Source organism: Mastigoproctus giganteus, chromosome 3 (assembly GCF_048544385.1).
Source record: "Mastigoproctus giganteus isolate SK-2022 chromosome 3, ASM4854438v1, whole genome shotgun sequence".
In the NCBI taxonomy this organism is placed as follows: domain Eukaryota; kingdom Metazoa; phylum Arthropoda; class Arachnida; order Uropygi; family Thelyphonidae; genus Mastigoproctus; species Mastigoproctus giganteus.
The window spans coordinates 177,072,158-177,100,045 of NC_143577.1; the positions used below are offsets into that span (position 1 = coordinate 177,072,158).

A 27,888-nucleotide genomic window follows, 5' to 3' on the forward strand; every position below is an offset into this window, starting at 1 on the left:
CAGTGGTGGGATGTTTGCAGAAGGTGTTCCATGCTGTGTTTTTTTCTCCCTTCGCTTTGTTACAATCACCATTCCACCAGTGATTAGTATGCCGATGGTTCCTTATTTGAGACTGTGGGATGGTGGCTTTTGCAGCTGTTAGTATCTGCATTGTGATATGATCGGTGACAGTGTCAATAGCAGAAGACTCTATGATGTCATCATCAAAAGATACATGACTGGTAAATTTCGTCCAGTTTGCTTTGGAAAACTTCCATTTTGTTTTTGTTTCAGTTTGTTTGGAATGGGTAGTTTGAATACTACAGATCAGTGGATAGTGGTCACTGCTTAGAGGATTGTCATGTACTGCCCACTCTATAGTTGGGAAGAGGATTGAAGAGCAAATTGACAGATCTATTGCACTGGTTGACCCAGTAGGAAAATGGATATATGTCGGTAAGCCAGTAATTAATAGTGTCAGATTTTCTCTGTCAAGTAACATTTCAATAAATTCACCACATCCATCTGAGACCAGAGAACCCCATAATGGATGATATCCATTAAAATCTCCTAATAAACAAATAGGCAAAGGTAACTGAGAAATAAGATTTTCCAGTTGGTGATTTGTATATGATTTGTTCAGCAGAAGATAAATTGAGACCAGTGTCAGAGTGATACCAATTACTACATGGGTGGCAACAGCTTCCAATTGTGTTTGCAATGGAATGTGTCTGGAAGGGACTCGTGAGCCCACGAGTACGGCTACTCCTCCATGGGGAGCTGTTAGCATTAGATCGATCTTGTCTGTAGATAGTATATAATTTTTGACCGAAATAGATATCTTTGTTGTTAAATTCGTTTCTTGTGAGCATATGGCAGCAGGATTGTAATGGTGAATTAGTTCATAGATATCATCAATATTGCTGCGAAAACCTCTGCAATTCCATTGTATGATTTGTTCCATTATTTGGTTTTGTGAGTGGAAGATGGGTCTGTCTGCTTTTTGTGAGTGGCTTGTTTATATCTGTTGTGTTTTGATTTTTCTTTTCTTGAAAAGTTTGGGCGTCCTGAGTCATTGCTTTCTTCCATATCATCATCTGCACATATTTCAAGCAGATCTCCTAAGTTGTTGGTATCATCTGGAGCGAGACTGCTTCACCTCAACTGGATCTAATTTTTTCAAATTTTCCACTGCTTGACAATGGGGAAGTCTCTGGGATGGAACTGTCAGTGGTATATTACTGCATTGATCGACTGCCTTTGATGGAGATGGATGTTGGACCAAGAGGACTGATCGAGCCCGGTCTGAGATCAATGTGTCTGGAGGGATGGGCACTTCTGTCTGACATGCTACTGATTGGTGACTATAAGTAGCAGAGGCATAAGTGCATTTTGGATTACTTGTTTTCCCGCCTCTTGGTAGGAAACTTTATTTTCAAATTTATACTTTTGTATTTTTTTTCCCCAACTTCCAGAGGTCACAGTCTTTGGAGTATGCCGGATGGTTGCCCTTGCAATTTGGACACTGTGGGGTTGAAGCTTTACATTCTGTTTGTATGAGTTTTACACCCACAGTTTGCACATGTTGTGTCTCCACGGCATGCTGTCTGGGAATGACCAAATTTCTGACATTTAAAACATCTTAGGGGGTTCGGAATATATGGCCAAACACAACAGTTTAAATATCCTGCCTTGACTGAAGCTGGTAGATTTGGAGAACTGAAAGTTAAAATTATACTCTGGATCATGATCCTCTTTGCCTGAGTGACTTTATGTTCTTTAAGTTCCTGGACTTCATCTTCAGGAACGTTCAATAGATCCCTTTCAGTGATCACTCCCTTTGAAGAATTGAGGGTGGTATGTGGTGCAATTTGAACTGGGATTCCACTCAAGGATGTCAGACTTAATAGTTCAGAATGTTGAGAATTGGTGGTCTCTATTAATAAATCTACAGATTGGAGAAGTTTTACCATTTTTGGTGAACCTGCGGCACGTTCAAGGCATCTCTGAATAATAAAGGGGGAGAGATTGCCCATAGGTTGTGTTGACAGAGAATGTATTATCAGGAATGTTGGTAATTCCCATTTGCCAATGTCTTTCTTCATTCTCTTCGAGAGAGAGAAGTCGTGGTCAGTGTTGTGAGTGTTGGTTGAGAGTTCTTTGGCTCTAAACGTGGAAAATCACTTGTTTCCATCTCTGCTCCTTTTAGTCCTGGGGGTTGTTTTATCCCCAGGTTACTGGCCCCGTCACGTGGAGGCAGGAGCGGTGCCGCCAGTGACCAAGTGGTTGTTGAAGTAAGTAGAGGGTTAGTAATCGATATAAAGAATAAAAAAGAAAGGTGGATTTCCTTTCTTGGTTCTTACTTTTTGACCTTTAAAATACAGAACCACTTGAAGTAAACAAAAGAACAGGTGACGCTAGAAAAGAAACAAAACTATAACACTTTGGAAGAGCACTATATATTCGCAAGAAGAAAATCGCGTGGCACTCGGGGCCTAGCGGCCGGCATGAAAACACCGTTTTAGAGCTGTACCCTCAAAATGTAAAGATGATTAGATCTTGCCATGATGTTCATCATAACCTCAAAAGTCATCAGTCATACTGCATGATGGAAGAGATGGGGAAGAGTTGGTCGGAACTTAGATCCGGAGACTAAACATGGGTTCCGCCTCCGTAGCCAGGTGGGAAGGAGTAGCAGTGCGTTACACACTTCTTGATTAGACCAGGGTTCAAGCCCGTCACCACCAAATACGGAGGATGCGGAAAGGTCAGGGAATGACCACCACATATCCCGTTGCTAATGTTCCTAAAAACCAAATAACAAAAAAAAAAAAAAAAACAACCACCACTTCAAGCCTCCAATAAGCAAAGTGGTGGTATTGCACCAGTTGATGAGAGTCATCTAAATTGAACTGCAACCATATATTTTTTTATTAGTTATAACATTATATGTAATTATTAATTATTTAAAATATATGTTTTAGAATTCGATTTTTGTTTCATTTTCAAAATGAGTTTTTGACACAGTAATCAAATTGGGGGGGCTTATCCTTGTTAATTTTTTTGAGTAAAGAGCTCCCCTTGTTAATTTTTGAGCAGTACATTTTTCTTGTTAAAATACTTTTTTATACTACAAAAATGCAGATTTTGAGCAAACTCCCATTTAAAATAATGTATTATCGAGTTTGTCTTTTTTTTATTTAAATTTGTGCATATGCCTGAATGAAACAATTTTTAAAATGCTGTTTAAAAAACAGCATTTTTAAAAATTGTTTCATCCTAGTATAAATATCTAAAATAAACGATGTTATTTATTTGATTGTGCTCCAAATTTAATTAAAATAAAAAAATCTTTAAAAATTTAAAATTTATAAGTAAGAATCATATGTCCAAACGATTAAGTGGGGCAAAATTTCGAAAGAAGAAGTTGAGGGCAGAAGAAGCAAAGAAATTGTCAGATAATTTTCAAAATTGGTTTGAACTAGTGGAGATCACTGACCAAAATAAAGAATACCCTGTTAGGTGCAATTCAGTCATTCCTGAAGCTGAAGAAAATTGTAGAGCAACACAGGTTATAATATAATAATAATTCTGAATTAAATGACCAGAAAATTGAGTCAGAGTATGAGTCCGCTCAGATTGTAGAAAATGAAAATAATAATCATATCATGCTGAACTTAAATAATCCTGCATCTTGGCTATCAAATATTTCTGACAAAATAAGATGCTTTTTAATAGAAAACGGAATGGATCAAGGCAAAGATGAGGATTTCATCATCTTTATCTGAGGATGGAAGTGGATTTTCTATTGGGTGGTTTTGAAATAAAAACTTGCTTAGGTGAATTTTAGAGAGAAATTGGCTGTTTTACTCGAAAGAAACTAAATCTTTGTATTGTTTTCCATGCATTTTATTTGGAACTAATAAAAATACTGGCTGTGTCTTCACTAATCAATTCATAGAAAGCCTTTTCCTGTTGGAAACACTTATATAGATGTATTCCAAATCGCAAAAATTCATTAAAATACCATGAACACTTTCTAGAATGGAAATCAAGGGAAAAGAGTCTAAAAAATTCTGGACTTATTGATGATGTTCTATAAAAAGCAATTTTAACAGAGAAAGAAAAATGGAGAAGAATTTTAAAAATTATTTGGACACAATGTTATTTTGTGAAAAAAAACAGTCTTGTTTTAAGTGGTTCAAATGAGATAGTTAGGAATCCGAAAGCTGGAATATCATTGAACTTGTAAGTCTTTATAATAAAAAAACTAGCAGAACAAATTTCAAATTATCATAAAGGAACTGTGAATTATTTATGGCATAAAATTCAAGACTAATTTACGTATATGTTTAATTTGAAATGAAATTCGGACCAGTATTATTCAAAAATGAAAAAAGCTAAGTACTATACTTCTCCTTGTTAATTGATAGCACACCAGAGTTATCACATGATGAACAAATGTCCCAAATAATTAATGGAAAAATATCAATAGAAGAAAGTTTCACTGATTTTATAGAAAGTAAAGAAAATGCATTGGATTGGTGACAAAATTTTTTACCAAATTAGAAAAGGATGGGCTTGACATTAAAAATGAAGGGGCTTGGGACACGATAATGGGGACAATATGATGGGAAAATAAGGCATACAGGCAATAATAATAATAATAATAAAAATGAATCTGCCATGTTTGTACCATGTTCAGCATGTAGTCTTAATTTAGCCAGTGTACATGCAGCATCAGTAACGTCTAGGATGATAAGTTTTTTTTGGCGTTGTTCAAAGAATATTTTCTTTTCTTTTTTTTCTGGTTCCACTAGTCACTGGGAAATTTTAATGAATACTTTGAAGTTTCACTTAAAGGACATACAGATACAAGATGGTCATCCAAAGAACGAGTTATAAAATGTTTGTTCTTAAAAATAACAAAAGTTTACGAAGTCTTAATTAATATTGAAGATACGTCTGCAAATGCAGAACTATCAGTATTGCTGTCTGCTTTTACAAATAGACTATCCATTTCTATGAAGATTGGCTATATGGAATAAAATTCTTCATAATACTGACTGTGTAAAAAAATCATTGCAAGCTACAAAGCTTTGCATATACAACTCTTGCCAATTAATTGATAAAAAAACTCCAAGAAATACAGGAAAGTGAATTTCAAGATATTTTCGGATATACTGCTACTGTAGCAAAAAAATGGATATATCAGTTACACTTCCAGACAAATCTTCAGACAATTTAAATTTATTTGCCGAACAACAATTTTGTATTGAAATTAAATATGTTTTGGATGTTCTTATTAATGGCTTACACACTAGATTTGAAAAACTGAATACTATTTCTTCAGATTTTGATTTTACATTTGGAATTTCACTTGCATTAATTAATAAATCTGACTTGCAGAAGGATGCTTCTGACCTTGCATTAAAATACAGCAAACATTTAAATGCATCAGATAGTTCAACAGATATTTGAAAAATCATGTTTTATCAATTCTGCAGGATATAAAATCTGTAACTCCTTTACAACTTCTCCAATTCATTCATGAGTACTGTCTAATAGAATCTTATCGAAATATAGAAATAGCGCTATGAATTTTTCTTACCCTGCCTGTAACAGCAGCATCTCGCGAAAGGTCCTTCAAAGTGAAAAAAATTCAATTAAAATAATACACCTATATTGCATATTTTTAGTTTATGTTATAATGTTAAAAGTACTGTATTTTGTAATATTTTGTTTCTATGATTTTATCTTCTTCTTCAAGAGAAGTGTTTCCATTTACAATGGGTTTCCTCAGCCTACAAGTTATTTCTTGTTAGGAATTTTTTCCCGCCATAAAGTGCAGTTCAGGGTGTCTTGGTCGGTTAAGCCTCGGACTGTCATGAACTCCTGTACTCCATCCATCTAGGTCTTCCTCTTCTCCTCCTTCCAGGAGGTATCCATTCCAGGATAGCCTTTGGATATCTCTTTTCTTGCATCCATTTTACATGTCCATACCATGTTAGATGCTTTTCTTTGATGGTGTCAATAATAGTCTTTTTCACTTCCATTTTTTCCCTTGTCTTCATTCCGTTTTCTGTCTCTTCTAGAAGTTCCTGCTGAGCATCTCCAAAAATCCATTTCTGTGGAGAGCAATTTGTTTTCTGCTCCATACAATAGAAGACTTTGTACAATCGTTTGAAATATGTTTCTTTGTTTTATTTAGAATATTTTTGCTCCCCAGAACAGAGTTTAACATGCCGATAGCCTTTCTGCTGTCTGCAGTTCTCTTACCGATCTCTGCTTGGGATGATCCATCACTTTGTAAGATTGATCCCAAATATTTGAATTTATCGACTTGTTTGATTTTAAAACCTGCAATATTTAGAACGTGTCCTGGTCCTGAAGACAACATTTCAGTCTTGCTAAAATTGATTTTTATACCCCATTGTATATATTCCTCAAACAATTGACAACATGCATACTTCGCATATTCTAAGTCTTGTGCTATCACCACCTGATCACCTGCAAAAAGGAAATTGTGAATATAGGTGTTCTTATTAATCGGAAATCCCATTTTATTGCATTTTTTTGACCAGGATCTTAGGCAGATGTTGATATAAATTTTGAAAAGTGTTGGTGACATGCAACAACCTGGTAATAAGCCTTTTGAAGTGTGGAATTCAGGTGACAAAGCTGATCCCACTTTAATTCTGCATCTATTATTCCTGTAAATTGCCTTAATAATGTTAATCAGTTGTCCATCAATATTTGCCTCTTTCAGTGCTTCCCATAAGAGTTTTCTTGGAACATTATCATATGCCTTTTCAAGGTCAATGAAAATCATCAAGATTTTTTTTCCTTTTGATTGACATTTTTCAAGGATCTGTCATAACGTTGAGATATGGTCTATACATGACCTCCCGGCTGAAAAACCACTTTGTTCTTCTGATACCTCGATTCGGGATTCTATATGGTTCCTGATCCATTTTCCAAGGATCTTTAACAGCGGGTTCAGGACGCATATTCCTCTGTAATTTGAACAGCTTTTCTGGTCGCCCTTCTTATAAATTTATGTAATATATCCTGTTATCATTTCTTTCGGTATTTCTTCTCCTCTCATTATACTATTTAACAGTTTTTGTATCAGAACAGCTACTCCTCTACCTCCACATTTCAGAAGTTCCATGTAAACTCCTCCAGGTCCAGGTGATTTGCCATTCCTTCCTTCCTTTAGCAGGAGTTCCACTTCCCTAACAGAAACTTTTAAGCCCGAGTCTTCTACACCAAAATCCTTCATCGTCTTGAACTCTTCCCGGTCTTCTTTTAAAAGTCCTTCATAGTACTCCTTCCAGTTTTTCAAATGTATTAATTGCAGACCAGCGTTGTGTTTATTCTGTTTTCTCAAGTCTTTAAGGATCTTCCACAATTCCGATGATTGCTTGAAGCCCAATTTGCTATTAATAGTTGCGTATTTCCTTTCCCATTCTTCATTTTTCGCTTCTATTACCAACTGATTGGCTATTTTCTTCTTTTCAACATAAATGTTTCTATATGCATCATTCCGATCACCCAGCCATTTCTGATATGCAAGTTTCTTTTCCTCCACAACAGCTCTTACTTTCTCTGTAATCCAGATCTTTTTTGGTCCTTGGTTCTTCTTTTTGCCTAGGATTTCATGAGTTATTTTTTTAACAGTATTTTTTAAATATTCATAGATTTCTTCAGTATTACCTTTTATCTCTATGTTAATTGCAGCTGTTGTTGTTTGTTTGTTATTTGGTTTTTAGGAGCATTAGCAACTAAGGCCATATTGCTCCGGGATATGCGGTGGTCATTCCCTGACCTTTCCGCATCCTCTGTATTTGGTGGTGACGGGTTCGAACCCCGGTCTAATCAAGAAGCGTGTACTAGGCACTGCTGCTCCTTCCCACCTGGCTACGGAGGCGCCAAATTAATTGCAGCATCCAGTCTCTGGGTGAAGTTGTTTCTAATGCTGTCGTCCTGGAGTAGGTCAACGTTAAATTGATCCACTTGTAGCATTTCTCCTTCCCTGCATTGTTGGTTGTCCCCACATATTTTCTTAATCCAGTTCCACTTCAGTGTTGTTTTAACAAGAAAATGGTCAGATCCACATTTGGCTCCTCTATAAACTCTGACATCTTTTAATACACATGTCCCTGAATTTTTTGAAATAATGTAATCTATAACTGATCTAATTTGTCTTGTCTCCTGTGACCGAGTATATTTATGGATATCCTTGTGTTGGAAAAATGTGTTGTTTATTCTCAAGTCGAACTGTTCACAAAGATTGCATAGTCTATCTCTGCTGTTGTCATTCCTCTCTTTCTCTCCAAATCTTCCAATAACTTTGCTATTTTGTTCAGTTCCTACTCTTGCATTGAAATCTCCCATTAGAAATATCTCTTTGTTCTTAGAGATTTTTTCTATTAGTTCCCTCAGATCCTCCCAAAATTCATCTTTCAAGGTATCAGCGGTGTCATTAGTCGGGGCATATATTCCCAAAATACATATTTCTCTCCCATACATTGTCAGTTCCAATGAACTCATTCTTTCATTAATAAATTGCCAGTTTTTGATGTTGTGTCTCAATTTATTTTTAACAGCAATAGAAACTCCTGCTCTTGCTCTTTCACTCTTATTGACTACTTAAAGTAGTCAATAAGAGTATTCTCCCATTATTTCCTCTCCACATCCCTTTTTCTTTGTCTCTGATAACACGACAATGTCTAACTTGAGTTTTTGCAGTTCATCCGGAAGAAAGTTTCTTTTAGTTGAAAGGCCTTGAATATTCCAACATCCCAAAATCAGTCCTTTTCCGTTTGCTGAGTCATTTCCGAAAGTGCAGTCCATTTTCATTTTCACTTGTAGATCGTTTAGCATTTGTGTATTTTTTACATTAAAAAGGTGCTAGCCCGTTGCAGCAACCCACAACCTGGAGGGCTGGGGTCTCTCTCTCTCTCTTAGTCTGGCCTCTAACCTTTGACCTGTCCGGCTTGGGAGGCCCTACCAGTAGCTAAGCTACCGCCGACTTAGCTCTCCAGGTCATTGGGACACGCAAGCCGCCCCACCGCAACAAGGTGGAGAATACCAACAGGGGAGCGATTTTATACTAGATATATAAACAAACAATTTGGTTTTCTAATTTATTTGTAGTTATATGTACTTTCTTTGTAGTTTATATAGAATTAAATTCTCTGTAGATATAAACAAATATTTTAAGTTTCTTTTTTTTTTGATATATTTCTTTTGTTATATTCATTTTATTATTTAAATTACTTTTATTAATGAATACTACGGGGCTTTGCCCCGTTCGCTTCTTTTGATAAAGTAAAACAAAATACAGAAGCTTTCGACACTGTGTGTGTGTCTCCTTTCCTCTGCTACGATTACATAAATACATTACCGAAATTATGTACTTTAGTTAAGGCTTAAATAAAACCAGCACTCAACTTCATGATCCATTTAGTTGCATAAATTATATAAAAAAGGGAGTATAGTATGGGAAGGCCTCAGATTAAAAACTAAAATCATAAGTTAAAAACATTGGGTTAAAATTAAAAATTAAAATTAAGCTTAGAGGAGGAGTGCACTGCATCATCCTCTAGTTGTCAGTTTTAAAATGTAAAACTGTAAAGTTATGATTAAATGAGAATAAGGCCAATAGTCGTGAACAATGGACTTTCATTAAAAACATCTTCAGTTAGCACTAAGGAAATGAAGGATAGAGAATCGCCATGAACTTTAAGTACCCAAAATGTTTTGCAGAATGTGGTAATTTAATGTGTGCGAGATTCTAAATTGGGGAAAGGGAAGCCGGAAGTTTGGTGTTTGGGGACGTGAAGGCTGGTGTTAAGTCGGCACCATTCTATTATGAGAGTTTCATATTGAAGGAGCTTGCAGCTTGAATTTAATTTAATAATGGTAATTGCAGCATCAACTGAGGTGTTATGGTTGTGAGAGCTCGGGGTTTTTCCTTGACATGTTCAGAAACTATTAACGTGGTAGTATGCATGTGTATTTGCGGTAGTGGATGATCCAAATTTGTTGGTAGTAACTCCCGATGTAACATGCATTGCAAATTTGACTGGCAATTGACTAGATAAACTATATTATTAATGTCTCCCGTGTCATATACATGGGTTTCTTTGTATTTGTTAAAGGGAGTTCCTAATTTGTTATAAGTGGAGAAAATTAAGAAAATATCTGTGTTAGGGAAAACTTGACGTAAACGTCTGGCGATTTAACAATGGTAAGGGAGGACAACACAAGTATTTGAAATGTTAGGCCTTTTTATAACAGGATTGTTAGGGATAAGAATTTTATCCTGGACTGCTAGAATAGTTTGTTAAATTAATTTGACTGGATATTACCTAGCTGTAAACTTTTCCATGAGGTATTTTAACTCAAAAGCCAAATCATCTTGTGAATGGCAATATTCTAAGGCATTAAAGATTTGATTATAAAGAACGGATTTTTTTATACACAGAGGGTGATGAGAATGAAAATGTAGGTATTTTTCTGTGTTTGTTTTTTGCCTGTAGATTTTTGTACCTAGTCTCCTGCCCATTTTATATATGGTTAAGTTGAAAAAATTAATTATGTTATTCGTTTCTAATTCCAGGGTATATTTTAATCTGGGATGTATTGAATTAAACATAATAAAGAGATTGTTGATGGTAAATTTTGTCTCCAATTAATAGAACATCATCAGCAAAACATTTTGGGTACTTAAACTTCACAGCGATTCTCTACCCTTTATTTCCTTAGTGCCAACTGAAGATGTTTTTAATGAAAGTCCATTGTTCACGACTATCGGCCTTATTCTCATTTAATCATAACTTTCAATTTTAAAACTGACAATTAGAGGATGACGCGGTGCACCTCTTCCTGCTCTGAGCTTAATTTTAATTTTTACCCAAGATTTTTAACTTATGATTTAATTTTTAATCTGAGGCCTTCCCATACCCCCTTTTTTATATAATTCATACAACTAAACGGATCATGAGGTGAGTGCCAGTTTTATTTATGCCTTGACTAAAGTGCATATTTTCTATAATTAAAAATAGCAAGAGCTATTTTTAATTATAGTCATAAATACGTTACATATGGAAATCAAGCATAGTACCACATGGTCATATTAGATAAACATAGCGTGTGACCACACTTAAATAGAAACTTGTTTTACCACAGTAAAACATAGTATAGATATAATAGAGATATACACAGTATAAAACAATGTATATTGCATTGTAATTTATATAAAATATATTGCAATAGTAATTTTTATAAATTCATAAAGATTGCACGGGGCATAGTAAGGGGGGATGCAGAGGGGTGAATTTTCCCTGGGTGCCGAGCTTCAGGGGCGAAAACTGAAGAAATTATCTATCACAATGACATGTTGCCCTGGGCATCGACAACCCTAGCTGAACTACTGAAAGATTGACTACCTGCATATAATGGAAGCGTACTATAACAGTTTTGCCCCAGGCATAAGATAGCCTAGTTCTGGCTTTGTGTTTACCACATTCTATACAGTTTACTGTACTGTAATTAAATGTCAAAAGAGCAAATATAATGGAATTAAAAGGTATACAGCGGTTCTTAATGCAGATTTTACTGAAACACACCACTAGGCAAGATGCAAAAGATGAATGCAAAAAAAAAGAAAAGAAGTCAACTAACATGACTTTAAATATATAATTAATCATGAATTTTCATGGCAAAAAAAAAAAAAAAAAAAATAGAAAGGGCTTACATACTACAATGACACAGCTGAATGGTCAGGAGTGAGAGGAAAGCAGCACATGCTATTTGAAAATGGACTGCGGTTCAAGTATGTGACTGCTAACTATGATTAACAATTGTATTCATGATTTAATGTAAACTCCTCTGACCTGGTGGTCATGCCAGAGTATAAACAAGAACATTTTAATATATAACAGATTTCAGCTTTTTTTTTTTGAATTTTCACATAAATACACAGAATATATTTTTAATTTATTTGTAAATAAATTTCTTTACATATGGTCATTAAATTTTAGTACTATGTCATTAAAAGTAAAAATAAAACTCCAATTAGTAAAATTACACATGAAATGATTTAAGAGACAGGTGGGTGTAAGGACAAAAGCCACTGGGTTCAATGAGTGATTAACAGGAAAATGAAGTTGTTGCTATTAGTTATGACATTATATTTTACAATTTTATTGAAAATTGTACAGCAAATCAAAGAAAGTGATTTCAGATGAATTCTATGATCAGCACAGAATTTCGGGTTAGAAAATCATGAAGACACTAACATACATTTACTTTTAAACAAATACAAGGTGTGGCTATTGAATAATGAGACTATTGCAATAAAATAATATAATGAAATATTTTGTACCTTGCAAGCAATCAATCCCCTTCAAAATAATCGACTTCGGCCTGCACACAGTGTTCCACATACTTCTTCCAGGCACAGAAACTTTCATGGAAGCCATCTCCTTTTAACACTTCAGTTGTTTTTTTTCTGAGTGTTTTCAATGGACTGAAAATGAGTTCCATAAGGTACACTTTTCAGTTCAGGGAGGGGAGAAAAATCACAAAGGTCTAGGTCACAGGGATTTGTTTTTCTGGACAGAAACTGGCAAATAGTGACCAGATTGTGTGCTAGTGCATTGTCCTGATGGAGAATCCAACCATCCTTCCACAATTCAGGTCTCTTCCTTGGAATTTTTTTTGCACAGCCTTCTCAGAACTTCAGTGTAGTATGTTTGATTGATAATCTGATTTGGTATATTCTGGGATGTATTCATCTTTTAATTCTTCCTTTAATATGAATAAAACAAACAGCATGGTTTTCATTTTTGATATCCTTGCTTGTTTTGGTTTGGGGGATTGTTTTGTCTTTTGATTGTTTTAGTTTCTGGGTCATATTGGAACAGCCAACTTTTGTTGCAAGTAATTACAGTACTCAGAAAGACCAGATCTTCTTCAATTTTTTTTTTTTTCAATACATCTTCAAAACTTGGTCTTCTCATTCTCTGATCTTCATTCAAAATTTCTGGCACCATCTTGGCACACACTTTTCTCATGCCTAAATTTTCAGTTAAAATTTGTCTAACTTTTATTTTGTCCATATTGTGTTCTGATGCAACCATTCTAATGCTTATATGGTGATCACTTCTAATCAACATCCTTACCTGGTCCACATTTTCATCAGTTTTTTTCATGGATATCAGATGACCTGGTCATTCATCATTGTATTCTCTCTTCCTACTAAAAATCTTTTATGCCATTCAAACATGTGACTTCTTGACATAGTATCTTCCCTATAAACTTGACATAACAACTCATAACTTTCTCATCGTATTTTCTTTAGTTTCGTTAAAAGGTTGAGATTGATTTATTGTTCAATTCTTTCATCTGTCATTTTTCCAGCAAACTGCAAAAAACCAAGGTAATGAAAACCTATCTCACTGTGAAGGGAATCCCATCTCCGCTGTGAAGGGAATGAGTGTGTTGGAACTTGACTTGGTAGACAACTAGAGAAGAGTTCAGTCAGCTGCTGTGCCTATATTTCACATGTGGTGCTTGGTGTGACAAGTGCTTTGTGCAACAAGGTGTGACAAGGCTGCATGTGCAGTCTTGTTATTTAATAGCCGCACCTCATACACAACATTCAGAATTTGAACTCTCTCTCAGCTTCAGTATACAGTAATTATTTTTACTATTACAATAAAAGGCATAAATAGAAGCCAATTATAACTATTATTCTTAAATACTTACATCTCCATAAAGTATTGCTATTTCATTTCTTTCCCTGAACATTACATCAATCACCCTGGTTAAAATTATTGGTAAGCGATCTTTCACGGTTAAATAAGCAAAGCTCCTAATAAGAAAAATACAGAAAGGTTCGGCTTATGTGGTTGGTATTAAGAAAAAAATTTCACATGCACTTTATGTGGGTGATGTTTAGTAATTGACTATTTTTCTGTTTCTTGCATTCAGTGCAAGTAATTATTATTGCTTGAGGTGGGATTCTCTATACTCTCACTTCATACATACTGGTTAATAAAAACCAATTGAAACTTTCAATTTTTATCGAAAGTTTCATTTACAGAAAGTAATATATACATATATACCGTGCTTTTTTTGCAAAAAAAAATAGGTGCCGGTACTCATTCTTTGCTATCAGGAAAAATTTTAAATTAAAAGGATGTGAAAAGTACTCTGAAAAATTTTTTTCCTGATATTGTTACTTTAGTAGTAATGTTTTTAGAATAAAAACAACAAATTAAGTGTATTAACACACAGTTTATTAAGCATAAATTTATTATTCAAGTATATAAAAAAATAAGTAAAAAATAATAACATAAGTAAAAATAATTTCATAATAAAGTTTTTTTTAAGAAACAGAACAGAGTGGGAAGGTGTTTATTAAAAAATATATATTTTTTTTGAAATATTATTTATTAATACTGAAAAAACGTAACAAACATCCATTTAGATACAAATTAATGTGACTTTTGCTGATGAACTTCTTGAGCAAGTGTCTCTCTCAACATCATGTGAGTATGTTGTAATTAAACATGCTCGTATTGTTCGGACAACGGTTTCTTGATTTATTTTTAATATAGTTCATGTTCAAAAATATTTGCTCGCAGATATACGTAGAACCAAAAACTGAGAGAAGTCCAAATGGAAATATTTTCAAATTTATACATGGGTCCACGCGTCGAACTCAATTTGGACTGCATTTTAAAATCATCTATCGCCATCCATTTGTGTAGAATTTCAAGGGCAACCTTTTGCCTCTCCAAATCCCCAATTTCAGTTTTAGGCATTTTAGTCTTGCACTGTACATGTCCTTGATTTTTAAGTCCTCTTAACTCCATTTCAAATTGTGCTTCATGTGAGCTGTAAAGTTAAAGAGCCGCAGTTACATGTTAAAAGAGCTGCATGTGGCTCGCAAGCCGCAAGTTGGTAACCCCTGTCCTATGCTGACTTCTTTTCTTCCTCTGTGTGTCGGTTGCTGAATGACATTTCCGAAGCAGCCACGAATTGACATATTTTGCTGGATCAAAGTGGGTCAGCGGTGGACCTACAATTTTAAGAAAAAGTAGTGAAGAAGCTGTTTTTTTGTCATCAATGAAGCACTGGTTGGGTTGGCGATCAGATTCATCTGTGAAAATCCTCGTTCACATTCACTCGATGAAATTGGTATCGTTTTCAGAGCGTTCATCAAATGCTTCAATTCTTCTGAAACCTTCTTATCAATTAGGTATCCACGAATTGCATCTCTTTCATTTAACTGTAACCTAACTGACAATTTTCTAACTTCACTTTTACCAAATGCCAACAATTCATGTTTAGAAGGATTAATACCTTCATTGTCCTCGTTTTCCTTCTCTCATCATCGGTATTGTCACTAGTTCTTAAATTTGAATTTTTTTTCTTTTCTTTTTTTGAAACTGTCCAAAATGTCGATGTCATTCTGATATTCAGGTACTGTGACCATGTAAACAGAGATAGGGAAAATTTACAGAAAAATGTGGATAATGCACTTCTGCGAAACAACAGATGATTATTTGTCGGGTTAAAGAAAGAAAATAACTTTTCTAATTCTCGAACGGAATGCTTACGGTTGATTCACAAAGGTGTCCAAACTTACAGCCCATGAGGAAAGTGAACTAAAACAGCATTTTAAATTTTGTTACTTATCAAAAAATTTCTCATTAAATGTTTTGTTCAGTAAATATGATTGTGTATTGTACTTAATAAAATTTTTGAATATTTTCAATTTTACTTTTACATGCAACAAGACATGGAAAATGTAGCATACTAAAGAAATCTAACTTTGAATATGGCCCCTGTACGGGAAAAGGTTGGACACCACTGCAGTAGAAGGTGGGCCAGAGCCCATTGTGAATACACCTTGATCTGCTCGCTCTTGACTAGCGCGACTCCTCCGTATGTGGGACAGGTGGTTCGACAGGTTTTACCAGGTACCACTAAGTTGTAGAATGCTTTAGCTCTCTTAATTCACACAGCAGCACTAACTGGCTAAATTGCCTGAAGGCCAGAAATGCGAAAATTTTCTTCACCCAATGGAAACTGTTTTAAATGTAACTTCCAAGGGGAATTCAAAATAATTCGCCATAAAAGGACTTCATTAAACAGAGGACCGACTGAGTAATTTAGAATTATAAAAATGGTTATACAGTTTTATATAGAAAATATCTTAAAAATAGACAGTAAAAATTGCAAATTTAGTTAAATAATTTTAAGCTTATTTGAATAGTAGGTAAACACGTGAAAAAAATTTATGGAATATTACAAATTTCGAAGTGCACTGCATCCAAATGTCACACGTCACTGTTAATAAAGGTGCTGGTACGCTGTACCATCGCGTGCCATCCCAAAAAAAGTACTGCATATATATATAATTTATTTATAAATGAAAAACATGTCAGTCATACAGCAAGCCAAGCAAGTGAAAAATATTTATATATATATATACAGTAAACCCTCGCTATTCGCGGTATCTGTATTCGCGGTTTCGCTGTCGCTGATTTAATATAAAATGACACCTAAAAAAATGTGAATTTTAAAGTGCCATGAACATTTTCCGCCATAAAAAAACATGGGCGTGGCTAAAATTATCTTCCTCGGTCAAAACAGCGCTCAGTGGGTGGGGGAAGAGGGGTGACAAAATCGCGAGCGTGGATGTTTCTCGCTAATCCTTGTTCAGTATGTGTTATGCGCTTGCCATGGGAGGTTTCGTCGTTTGTTTTTAATTTATATGCTTTTAAATTGAATAAATTTATCAATTTATAAATTGATATGCTTACAAAAGTGATAAATCTACCGTTTTGCAGTATAAAACAGACTTTTTCGAGTGTGTTAACGGAAGAAAGTGACTTTATTTGGACAAGTTCTTTCTAACCCGTAAAAAATATGGCTACGAATAACAAGGTAAATGTGAAAAGATCAAAGAAGGTGATGACATTAGCGAATAAAATTGAGTTATTAGATAAAATTTCTAATGGTGAAAGTGTCTCCTCAGTAGCAAAACATTATAAAATCAATGAGTCAACGGTAAGATCAATCAAGAAATCGGAAGAAAAAATCCGCCGTAGTGTCCGTGAAAATGCGCTAATTGCTTCAAACATTTGCTCTGTAACTCGTGATGTTAAATTAGAAAAAATGGAAAAAGCTTTAAATCTGTGGATAGAAGACCGAACTCAAAATAAAATTCCATAAGTTCACTCATAATTCGTGAAAAGGCAAAACTCCTTTATCAACACTTTAGCGAAACTGGTGATAGCACTGGCGGGATACGTTTTTTAGCTAGCAAAGGTGCTGGTTTGAAAGATTTGTTTGAAATTTCTAATAAATATTACATGTAATATTAAATTGTTTCTTATTTTCATTTCGATGCCATATGCTTGCATTTCACTATGTACACAGTCATATTATGAAGGTACATATAATACATACATAGACAAAATTTTAGACTAGTTTTTCTTATATATTTCGTACTTTGGAACGGAACCCCTTTATTACTATGGGAGCCATAACTGAGTATTCGCGTTTTCGGTATTCGTGGCATTTCTCAGGAACGTAACCCCCGCGAATAGCGGGGGTTTACTGTATATATATACATACACACTGGTGTACAAAGAAAGTGCGCCACCCCTTTAAACTGTAATTGTCATCCAAATAACGTAAGCATATGGCAATATTTCTTACAGATTACATCAGATAAGATTGACACACGTAGGTGATGACATAATATTGCATCAGCTGTTACTTTCAACTATATAAGCATGCTCAGCAAGAGTTGCAGTCATTCCTTGCTTGTGTCAGGATGGCGAGTTACATGCAGTTGACGCCACGAAGAAAGAGTGCTGTTGCTTTAAGTGAGAAAGGATGTTCTTCCCTTCATATTGCTTATAGAGTGTCTTGTAATCAGTTGACAGTGAGTAGATTTCTTTCCAAACTCAAGAATACTAGTTCTGCTGATAGGAAAAAAGGAACCAGATGCAAACGAGTCTCTACGCCAAAACAGGACTGTGTTTTGAAGCGTTTATGCCTTAAAAACTGAAACTGTAAAGCTTCTTCGTCTGAGCTGAAAAGAGAATGGGAAGAATGTACAGGAGTGGTAGCAAATGCAGTAACAGTCAGAAGATGCTTCTTCAAAAATGGACTTGTAGCCTGTAACCTTAAGAAGAAGCCCCTCCTCACACAAAAAATGAAAAAGGCTTGATTAATTTGGTGTAAGGAGCATGTCAAATGGACCCCTGAGCAGCGGAAGTCAGTTATTTTCTCGGATGAGAAAAAATTCAACCTGCATGACTCTGATGGGAGCAAATGATTCACCATAGACATGGTGAAGAATACCATCCAGACTGTATGGTGTCTACAGTGAAATTCCCTACCAGCCAAAAGATATGGGGGGGGGGTGGATTTCGTATTGCGGAGTAGGTCACCTGCAGTTTATAAAAGGTTCCGTAAATGCCAATGGATACCTGGCTATATTGGAAAGCAAATTGCTGCCAACCATTAGAGACCATTTCAACCAGCCAAGTAACTGCATCTTTCAGGCCGCCCAGGCTAGCCAGGTGGGTAAAGTGCCTGCCTGGCAACCCAAAGGTCACGGGTTCGAATTCCGCCTCAGGCTTGGATCAGAGTAAAATGCAAAAACTCTGGGAGGTGCATTATGGCCACAGAAGCCGATGCATCAACAACTAACGAAGTAAAAAGCATCTTTCAGGATGACTCTGCTCCTTGTCATCAGGCAAAAAGTTTAAGTAGGCACTTCTGTAGTTACTTTAGCTTCATTTCTGCATTAAAGGTTTGACAATAACATGTTTACATTTGTTACAGGTGAAAAAATGGTTGGAAGAATAGTACATTACAACTCTTAGCTGACCGAGAAACAGCCCAGACCTGAATCCTCTGAAGATCCATTGGCATCGTGCAGAATCTGCAGCTGCCAGAAAGAAACCAGAGACCCTTCGTGAACTTCAGGAAGCCATAATTCATGTTTGGAACCACAAACTATCAATTGATTATCTTTAGAAATTGATCTTGTCAATGCCTTGACGGTGTGCTGCTGTCATCAGAGCCAGAGGCGATTCAACTAAATATTAGTTTGCACCTGGTGAACTTTTCATTTTATTTTCCATTTAAAATGATAAACTGAAGCAAATTGAGGGCTTCTGATAACATTTCAGCCATAATTGTCGTGTTTACCAAACTGTTGATAAAGGTTGCAAATGCATATTTTGGAATATTTTGAGAGCACCTGTCAAATATTACTTAACTTTGCCTTAACTATTAATAAATATCTTTTATTTCTATTTCTATTTGTGATGCTAGTCATTAATGTAACATACCATCGTGAAAAAGGGTTAGAAATATGAAATTCCTAGGTGATGCACTTTCTTTGAACACCAGTGTATATATTTAGGGAAAAAAAAAATGAGTGAAATAGTGTGATAGAAAGGGGACAGAAGGTAAGAAAAAAAAAGTAAAAGAGATAAATAATTACGAAACTGATAAAATAATTACAAAATTGACAAAATAAGGATATTGCCATCCAACTTACAAAACCGGCCTCTCATCAAGTGTCAATGGCCAGGATCACAAGCAAAATAGCAACACTTGTTATCATTTCTATTTTGTTTGCAATTCTGGCCCCTGACACCTAATAAGAAGCTGATTTTGTAAGTTGGTTGGCAACATCCTTATTTGTCAATTTTATAATTATTTATCTCTTGTTATACATATTTTTGTTGCCTCCTATCCCCCTTCTATCACTCTCTATCTCCCTGTTTTTTTTTTTTTTTTTTTTTTTCCACTCTATTGTCCATGCTCTGCATAGGTTTAGCATTTGTTGCCTTTGACTGCATTGGACTATATCCCCTTTTTTTTTTGTTTTTTCAATTTTTCTGCTTCCTCGTTTCCACTTTCTTGTTATTCTATTCAACATATAAACATATATATGTACCCACATATATACATGTGTGTACATATATATGCAGCCACATGTGTGTGAGTGTGTGTGTGTGTGAGTGCGCGTGTGGTGATATATTGAAAGAGTGTAGGAGAAAACTGATATTAATGAATATTATTGAATTGAAGAAGTTAAAAAGAGACGAGGTAACACTACTATAAAGAACAAGCAGAAAAGGAAATGAAGTAAAATAACATAAAATATAAAATAAAATGAGATAAGATAAGATAATACATTGCTGTATTTCAATTTCAATGTCTTCGTCAGATGGAATCAGCCAAAATTATGAGGAAGAGGGCAATATGTAGGCCTCTGCATTTTCCCTCTTTCTCATAATTTCGGCAGATGACCTCTAATGAAAGCACTGAAATTGTGAGTAATGCAGCAATGTTTTATCTTATCTCATTTTATTTTATATCATTTCCATTTCTGTTTGTTCTTTATAGTAGTGTTACTTCATCTCTTTTTAACCTTCTGGTGTGTATCGTAAATTCAATAATATCAGCTTTCTCCTACACTCTTTCAATATATCACTATTGATACATTATGTTTGTGGGGTTCGTTTGCCTAAGCAGTGCCCCTGGTCCATAATACCTAACATCTCACTTTCTCTCCAATACTTGTCCATTATTTATTATATACAGGGTGTCCCAGGAGGAAAGGTCAATATTCCAGGAGGTGAAAGGATAGGTCATTTAAGCAAAAAAATTCATATAAACATGTGCCCTATCCCGAATGGTTTCCGAGATAGAGGCATTTGAATATTTATTTTTCAAGTGACAAATTTGGAACAGTTTATAATAAATTTTCAAAAATGCCACCATCAACTTCAATGCACTTTTCTACTCTCATGAGAACATGGCGTGCTGCTTGTCTAAGTGTATCTTCACGTTCCTTTATATGGGCAACAGTGTCCATTATGCAAGCTAGCAGATCATCTCTTGTATCCAGCTTTCTTCTGTATATTTCACTCTTCATTCAACCCCATAAACAAAAATCTAATGGGGAACTTGGTGGCCAGTTAATGGCGCCACCACAACCAATCCACCGATTAGGGAAAATTCGGTCCAGGTGTTGCCTCACACGTCTGGTAGAATTGGAAGGGGCCCCGTCATGCTGAAAGTAATAGCACACCGTGTGGCCAAAGGCAAGTCCTCTAGTTGTTAACCTAACATATTTTGCCGAAATTGAAGGTAACTGTGTCCTGTCATTCGATATTCTAAAATAACGGGACCTATCAACAGCTTATCAATCATACCACACTACACATTGATTGAGAAACAAACTTGGAAATTTGTTTCCACTGTACCATGTGGATTCTCATGCAAACATCGATGAGTGTTAAGTGTGTTGTTGATTCCATTCTGGGTAAACGTGGCTTCATCAGTAAATAGCATTGACGGAAGCACTTCACGATTTGTATTTAACCAATGACAAAATTCAAGACGCATGGCACTGTCCCCTATGTGAAGATTTTGCACATGCTGTGGGTGGAATGGGTACAAGCTCTCTTCATGTAGTGTTCGCCATACACGTGTTCGTGAAACACCGAGACGTGCAGAAAGTCTTTGTGTGCTAATTGTAGGACTATGCTGAACCATGTTCAGAATGTATTCCCGTTCCTGCACATTTTCTTGACGTCCTCGTTCTGATGAAACTTGAGCACTGGGAAGCATACCACTTTCGTGCAATGTGTTGAAAACTTTGGAAAACACTCTACGATCTGACGTGTAAGAAAGCGCCGACAGTATTCTTCAACAGCAACAGGGGCACTACCATTGCAGAAGCCGTAAACATACAGCATATCTGCATATTCAGCATTAGTAAAAATGTGTGGCATTTTTAGCAAACACTTCTACAATTAGAACTGACAACTGATGCTACTCACTGATTCACTTCTACAGTCAACACATCAACTGATAACTGGCAACTGACAATCAAATTACACAGTCTGATGGGAGAGAAGGGAAATATTGCGTGCCAATTTCAAAATAAATGTACATTAAAGTAGCTCTATCTTCGAAACCATTTGGGATATGGCACATGTTTATATGAACTTTTTTGCTTAAAATGACCTATCCTTTCACCTCCTAGAATACTGACCTTTCCTCCTGGGACACCCTATATATATACATATAGAATATACATTATTACTAATTTAGAGAATAAGTCAGGTATAGTGTGAATATATAAAAAAAAAATAGGTAATATAAATACAAAGAACACATAATGAGCAGTGGTGGGGAGTACTAAATCAAAAATTTGAGTGTTGCAGATGAAATATGTATTATTATTAGTAGCAATAGTGACAAATGATGCAAGAAAGCAAGCTTATGGACAGATAATATAACAAAAAAAAAAAATTGGCTGATATTACCTGCACTCTAACGATTTGGCTAGTTCTTCCTTTAATTTATTCCAACTACCTACTTCTACAACACCAGATAGAAGTTTGTTTCAAAAATCAGCTACTTGCTGGATGAAGAAAAATTTCTATACATCTATCCTGCAACCATATTAATAAAAAGACCAATATGGTAAATTTATATGCAAATTACTGGTGCTCTCCTTCCAGAGAACTGAAGCCAATTATTGTGAAATATCTCCCATGATATTAAAATACTGCCATAAGAACATCACTGTTATTCAGGGACAAAACTGCCATACCTTTGGCCAATCCTTATGGGGGGGGACAAAAGTCTTGGAAAGCCCAGATGAATAGTTGGCATGGTTCTAAAGAGTATATAGTGGGGGTGGGCATTTGTGAATCTTTAGGGGGCAGAATTTGTAGTTCTGTCACTGACATTATCTGAAGCAAAAATAAAACAATCAACCATTGCTGCCTTAAACGGTTGCTGTTTCATTTATTTTTGTTTCAAATAACAATCACATTGTTGTGACTGATTTTTAATACCATGGTTCATATTAAAAACCAATCTTTAGTGTTTGATTTCATTTATCTCTTAATAGAGGATTAAAAAAAATCAATGCTTATTAGATATTTCTTTCATGAAGATAGAGTAACCAATGAGACCTGGCAAGACTGGAATCAAACATACATCTGTTCAGCTCTGGAAAACTAGTAAGTTTTTGCTGAGTTTTGTGATTTTTTTTTCCATTTATTTGGGTTCTAAATTTTATATTCACCTTATCATTTTTATCTCGCTGATCATGTATCTGGGTTTATTTCTAAAATCAAACATGTATTTCATACGATACACTTATGCGAATTAACAGCTGTTGTTAGCAGTGATTTTAAGTATATGAGTGCCAAAACCCAGCATCATAGGTAGTCATTTCTTTGTGTAATTATAAATAGTTCAGCAAATAGAAAATGAGACTGATGCTAGAAAAAAATAATGATTCCATGTATGAGTAAATTAACAATACATAATGTAGTTGAACTTGTCATTGCCAATTTCCGGGCAGCACCATGTTTCTGCTAGCACTATTATATCAGCATTAGTTGTCCTAACCACGAGTTCAAATTCAGCCATTTTATTGACAACACTCCTGACAGTATTGTAGACACAGTTCAGACTAGGTAATCTTTTACAGTTTACTACTGACACAACCCTTGAAGTTATTTAAGTTTGTATCCCATGCTACATCTTCCTTCTCATTTGAAAAATTGCTACCCTCAGAACATCTTATCGACATCGGCTGTTGTGGCAACAAACAAGAAACAAGAATTCATGAGGTGAATGCAAGCATTACTTTGACCCATATCACCAGATAAATGAAGATCTAAATTACCCTTCCCCCCCCCCTAACTAGCAGTTTCCCTGAACAGTCTTTCAGTGGTGCCATGAGTTTTGAGAACAAAAAAGTCACATAGGGATAAGTTTGGTGAATACATTAGGTGCAATAGTACATAGACTTTTTTGCTAGCCAAAAACTCCCAAACAATGAGAGCATTGTAGCTTGGTGCACTGTCATGCAAGAGGAACCAATTGCCATCTTCTCCATACTGATGTTGCACACGACAGATTCTGTGCAACAATCATTTAAAAACATACAGATAGTAAGACAGCAGAAACACTTTGGTCATTCGGCACAAACTCTTTGCGAACAATTCCCTTGCTATCATAGAAAGTGACAAGCATGGTTTGATTTTTGACCTTTCTTGATGAAATTTTTTGGCTTTGGGAGAGTTTGTGACTTCCATTTTACACTTTGTGGGGTCATACTGAAAACACCATGTTTCATCATCTGTAACAATCAAATTCAGAAAGCTGGGTTTGCTTTCAGTGGCCTCAATTAGTTCTCAGCAGTGTTCAACTTGTGCTGGTCATTGATTGTCTATATTAACAAATGTGGAACAAACCATGCACAGACTTTCATTTTCCTCAAATCCTGGATTATTATTTGTTGATGGTTTCACATTCAACTATAATATTAACACAGATATTCTGAAATCATTCAGATCATTGATAATAAATCCTGCATCTTTTCAATTAACTCTGGCATTCAAGCCATTTTTGCTAGACCCAGATGTTTGCGTAATAGTAGTGACAAATGATGCAAGAAAGCAAGCTTATATAGCATCAGCCAAAAAAAAAACATATTTTACCTATCCATGAATCCTCTCCAAAAATTTGTAATTTGTCTACTTCTTGAATTTATTCAAATCACCCACTTCCACAACAACAGATGGAAGCCTTTTCCAACAATTAACCACCGGCTGGCAAACATTTATCCTGCAACCATCTTTCCTCAACTTGAATTTGTGTCCCCCTCATGTGTGTAGTCTCAACAAGAGGAAGAATGTCATTTAGCTTACTCATCCATTCAAGGCCTTAAACACCCCAATCAGATCTCTCCACAGGTGCCTAGTCTCCAAATGCTACAATTTGCAGAAGTCTTTCTTTGTAATTGCACCATTTTGTTCCCTTTATCAATTTGGTTCCCCTTCTCTGCACCCATTCCGGCAGATATGCATCCTTCCTAAAGTGGGGCCTCCAAACGGCTAGGACCCAAGCAATGGCTTATTTGGCTTGTGCCAAAACACGGCAATGACTGGGTTTTAACCTGCTATCACACAGAAATTGTCAAGTGCTAAATACTCTTAAGTGCTTTTTCTTTAGATTCTTTGATTTAAAATGCAATCCATGGATTAATTACTTCATGAGCTTGAGAATGTTTTGTTCTTCTCAGAAGAAAACACCGGATGAAAATAATCAAATATAGATTATATGACAATATCAAAAGTAGTCACAAAACAAAAAAACTTCACGACCGCAGGAAACTAACACATCTACAAAATCTAACTTCCCGCTACTACACTGAACCGATCTGTTGCCAGGGCAACGATAATGACGTCAATGTATTCTCCAAACAAGTTAGAGCTGGAAGTGCGTTAAATCAATTGGGGACGTGAAAACATAGTATTGTATATGAATTTGGATTTGAATTAGCGACATGGAAACGAAAGCTGTAAGATACCAGTCCAGTCTTTATATTGCAATGCCAAGTAACCAATTTGTGTTTTAGTGATGAAAAACTGAAGGGAACATCCTACATTTCATATGAGTCCGAGCACCCTCTAAAGGAAGTTCTTCACTTTAACCACGATTTTTCAATCGAGCACATCATAAGTAGACTTACTGTTTGTCTCGAAATAATTGTGTTGGGGAGGGCTTCGTGTGAAAAGTACAGCTGCAATAAAAAGAAGAAAAAAAAAAATATATATATATATACAATATACAGCAGTCAGCCGCAACTTATTTCGAGTTGTTTTCAAGCTGGTATTTATCGTGCAATAAGAAATTCATCCTTTAATATGAATTTCACTAGCAATATTTTGATTTTTTTAATTCAAATTTATATTGCTAGTGAAATACAACTCCATGACTTACTTCTTATCTTTCGCTGATAACGGCTCAGGAACGAAAGAGATCTCGCCGGCTTTCGTAGAAGCCATCTTTAACACGTATGCCCTCTTGTGAATATTAATAGAAAAACTGCTAAATTTCACCACTACTAAGACGGCACTGTCTGGAATGTGGTTTTTTTTGTTTTTTTTTTTATGGTTTGATGTGAGCAATACACGAAGGAACAGTTTTTCCCTGGTTTCTTCGTGTATCGTGGCCGTGAGACCCAACAGGATAGTACGGCACTATAAAAATGCTTTCATTTTTATCCCTTTCGGCTTGCCTATAAGATGAAATCTTTGCTTCAAGATCCCCCTATATTTCTGTCACTGCCTGTATGTGTAAGACGATCGGGAGAAGGCTGTGTTTTACTTTCGTTTTCGCACGTACAATTGCCACAGCACCAGGAAAAGCAGTCGTGACACATTACACCACCGTTACGTGTCCGCTAGTTGGTAGCGAGAGGTCGTTATTCGTGATTGTTGTCTGGAAATAGGTAGAAATGAACAGACTTTGCATCTTGTGATTACCGCTGGACAGTCTAGAGACGCAACCCGATACAAATATGAAATTCCCATTTGCCTCTCATGAATTCCATTTTGATTGCGTCAGATTTCTTTTTCCCGCGAAATTAGCCTTTTGACCAATACGAGGATTCAAAACCCAAAAAGGGGGAACATATATATATGGACAAGGGGAAAATGAAAGAGAGTCGTCATCGTGTGAGAGTAGTCGTAGTGGAGACACAGTGTTGGTGGTTGTGGGATGTAAGACGGAAGAAAGCAGAGAAAGGGAGGAAAACGAAGAGCATCAGGAAAGTCAGAAAGAAAAGGAGAAGCAAGAAAAGACGTTCCTGAAAACCGTAATCGATGGACTGCTGCTTTGAATTATCAACCCCTGACGAAACCCAGAGTCTACGGGTAAGTCAACCTTAGTTTTGATAGTTAACCTAATGAATTAGTCTAACAGGCATTTCTCCTCCTAGGTATACACTATGATGAATGTTTATTTTTTATCGCACTTAGACCCTATTAGAATGTATTATTAATGCGACTCATTATTAAAAGTAGTACTATTAGTTATTATTAAACTCATATGTCAATTTTACACTAACACCTAAATACTTGGATAGCGAGATGTTCGTCGATTCCGCAGAGTACGAGCAGTGGTTATCGGCCAAAGATTACACGAAGAACATAGACCAAATAACACACATGTAACATAGACATTTTAATCTATAGCCACGGTGTAGAGGAGTATTGAGTTTTACTACCTGTCATTATTCGTTAAGTTACCATCCCTAAGTGTCCTGTAAGATATATGTTTGTGTTTATTAAATCATGTTTTATTTGTTCAAAAAAAAAAAAAAAAAAAGTTACCAGACAAGTTCTATTACTAATATTGGCATTCCAGGAAACCTGGATTTTATGTGATCAACTAGTCGGTTATAATAGGACAAAGTCTCGTGCCCTCAAGACCTATGCTAGGACGTGGAGAATAGACTAGCAACAAAAGAATGCGTTGTGATTTCCACTAAGGGGTCCTACAAGGTGATTGGACTCCAGAGCGGCCGCAAATGGTGGTTCTTTTTCTATTATTAATGCTATGGATAGGGCGGGGCACGAGAATGGCTAGGAAGCAAAATGAACAAATAAAACATGATTTATTAAACCCAAACGTATATCTTACAGGACACTTAGGAATGGTAACTTAACGAATAATAACAGGTAGTAAAACTCAATACTCCTCTACACCGTGGCTATAGATTAAAATGTCTATGTTACATGTGTGTTATTTGGTTTATGTTCTTCGTGTAATCTTTGGCCGATAACCACTGCTCGTACTCTGCGGAATCGACGAACATCTCCCTGTCCAAGTATTTAGGTGTTAGTGTAAATATGACATATGAGTTTAATAATAACTAATAGTACTACTTTTAATAATGAGTCGCATTAATAATACATTCTAAGTATGAATAATACATTCAAATTGGGTCTAAGTGCGATAAAAAATAAA

At 35.6% G+C, this 27,888-nt stretch overlaps 1 protein-coding gene across 1 annotated transcript in view; it reads right to left on the reverse strand.

Annotated features, from left to right (window-relative positions):
• Positions 1 to 25,937, reverse strand: part of LOC150088434 (damage-control phosphatase 1-like) — an 84,249-nt gene extending 58,312 nt beyond the window's left edge. Inside the window, exons 1-2 of the mRNA XM_090370774.1 lie at positions 25,858 to 25,937; positions 13,762 to 13,867 (exon numbers count right to left, since the gene is read on the reverse strand). Coding sequence (XP_090226900.1) covers positions 13,762 to 13,867; positions 25,858 to 25,922 — 171 coding nt within the window. The 5' untranslated portion in view covers positions 25,923 to 25,937. The remainder of the gene's footprint in view (positions 1 to 13,761; positions 13,868 to 25,857) is intronic.
• Positions 25,938 to 27,888: the final 1,951 nt, after the last annotated feature.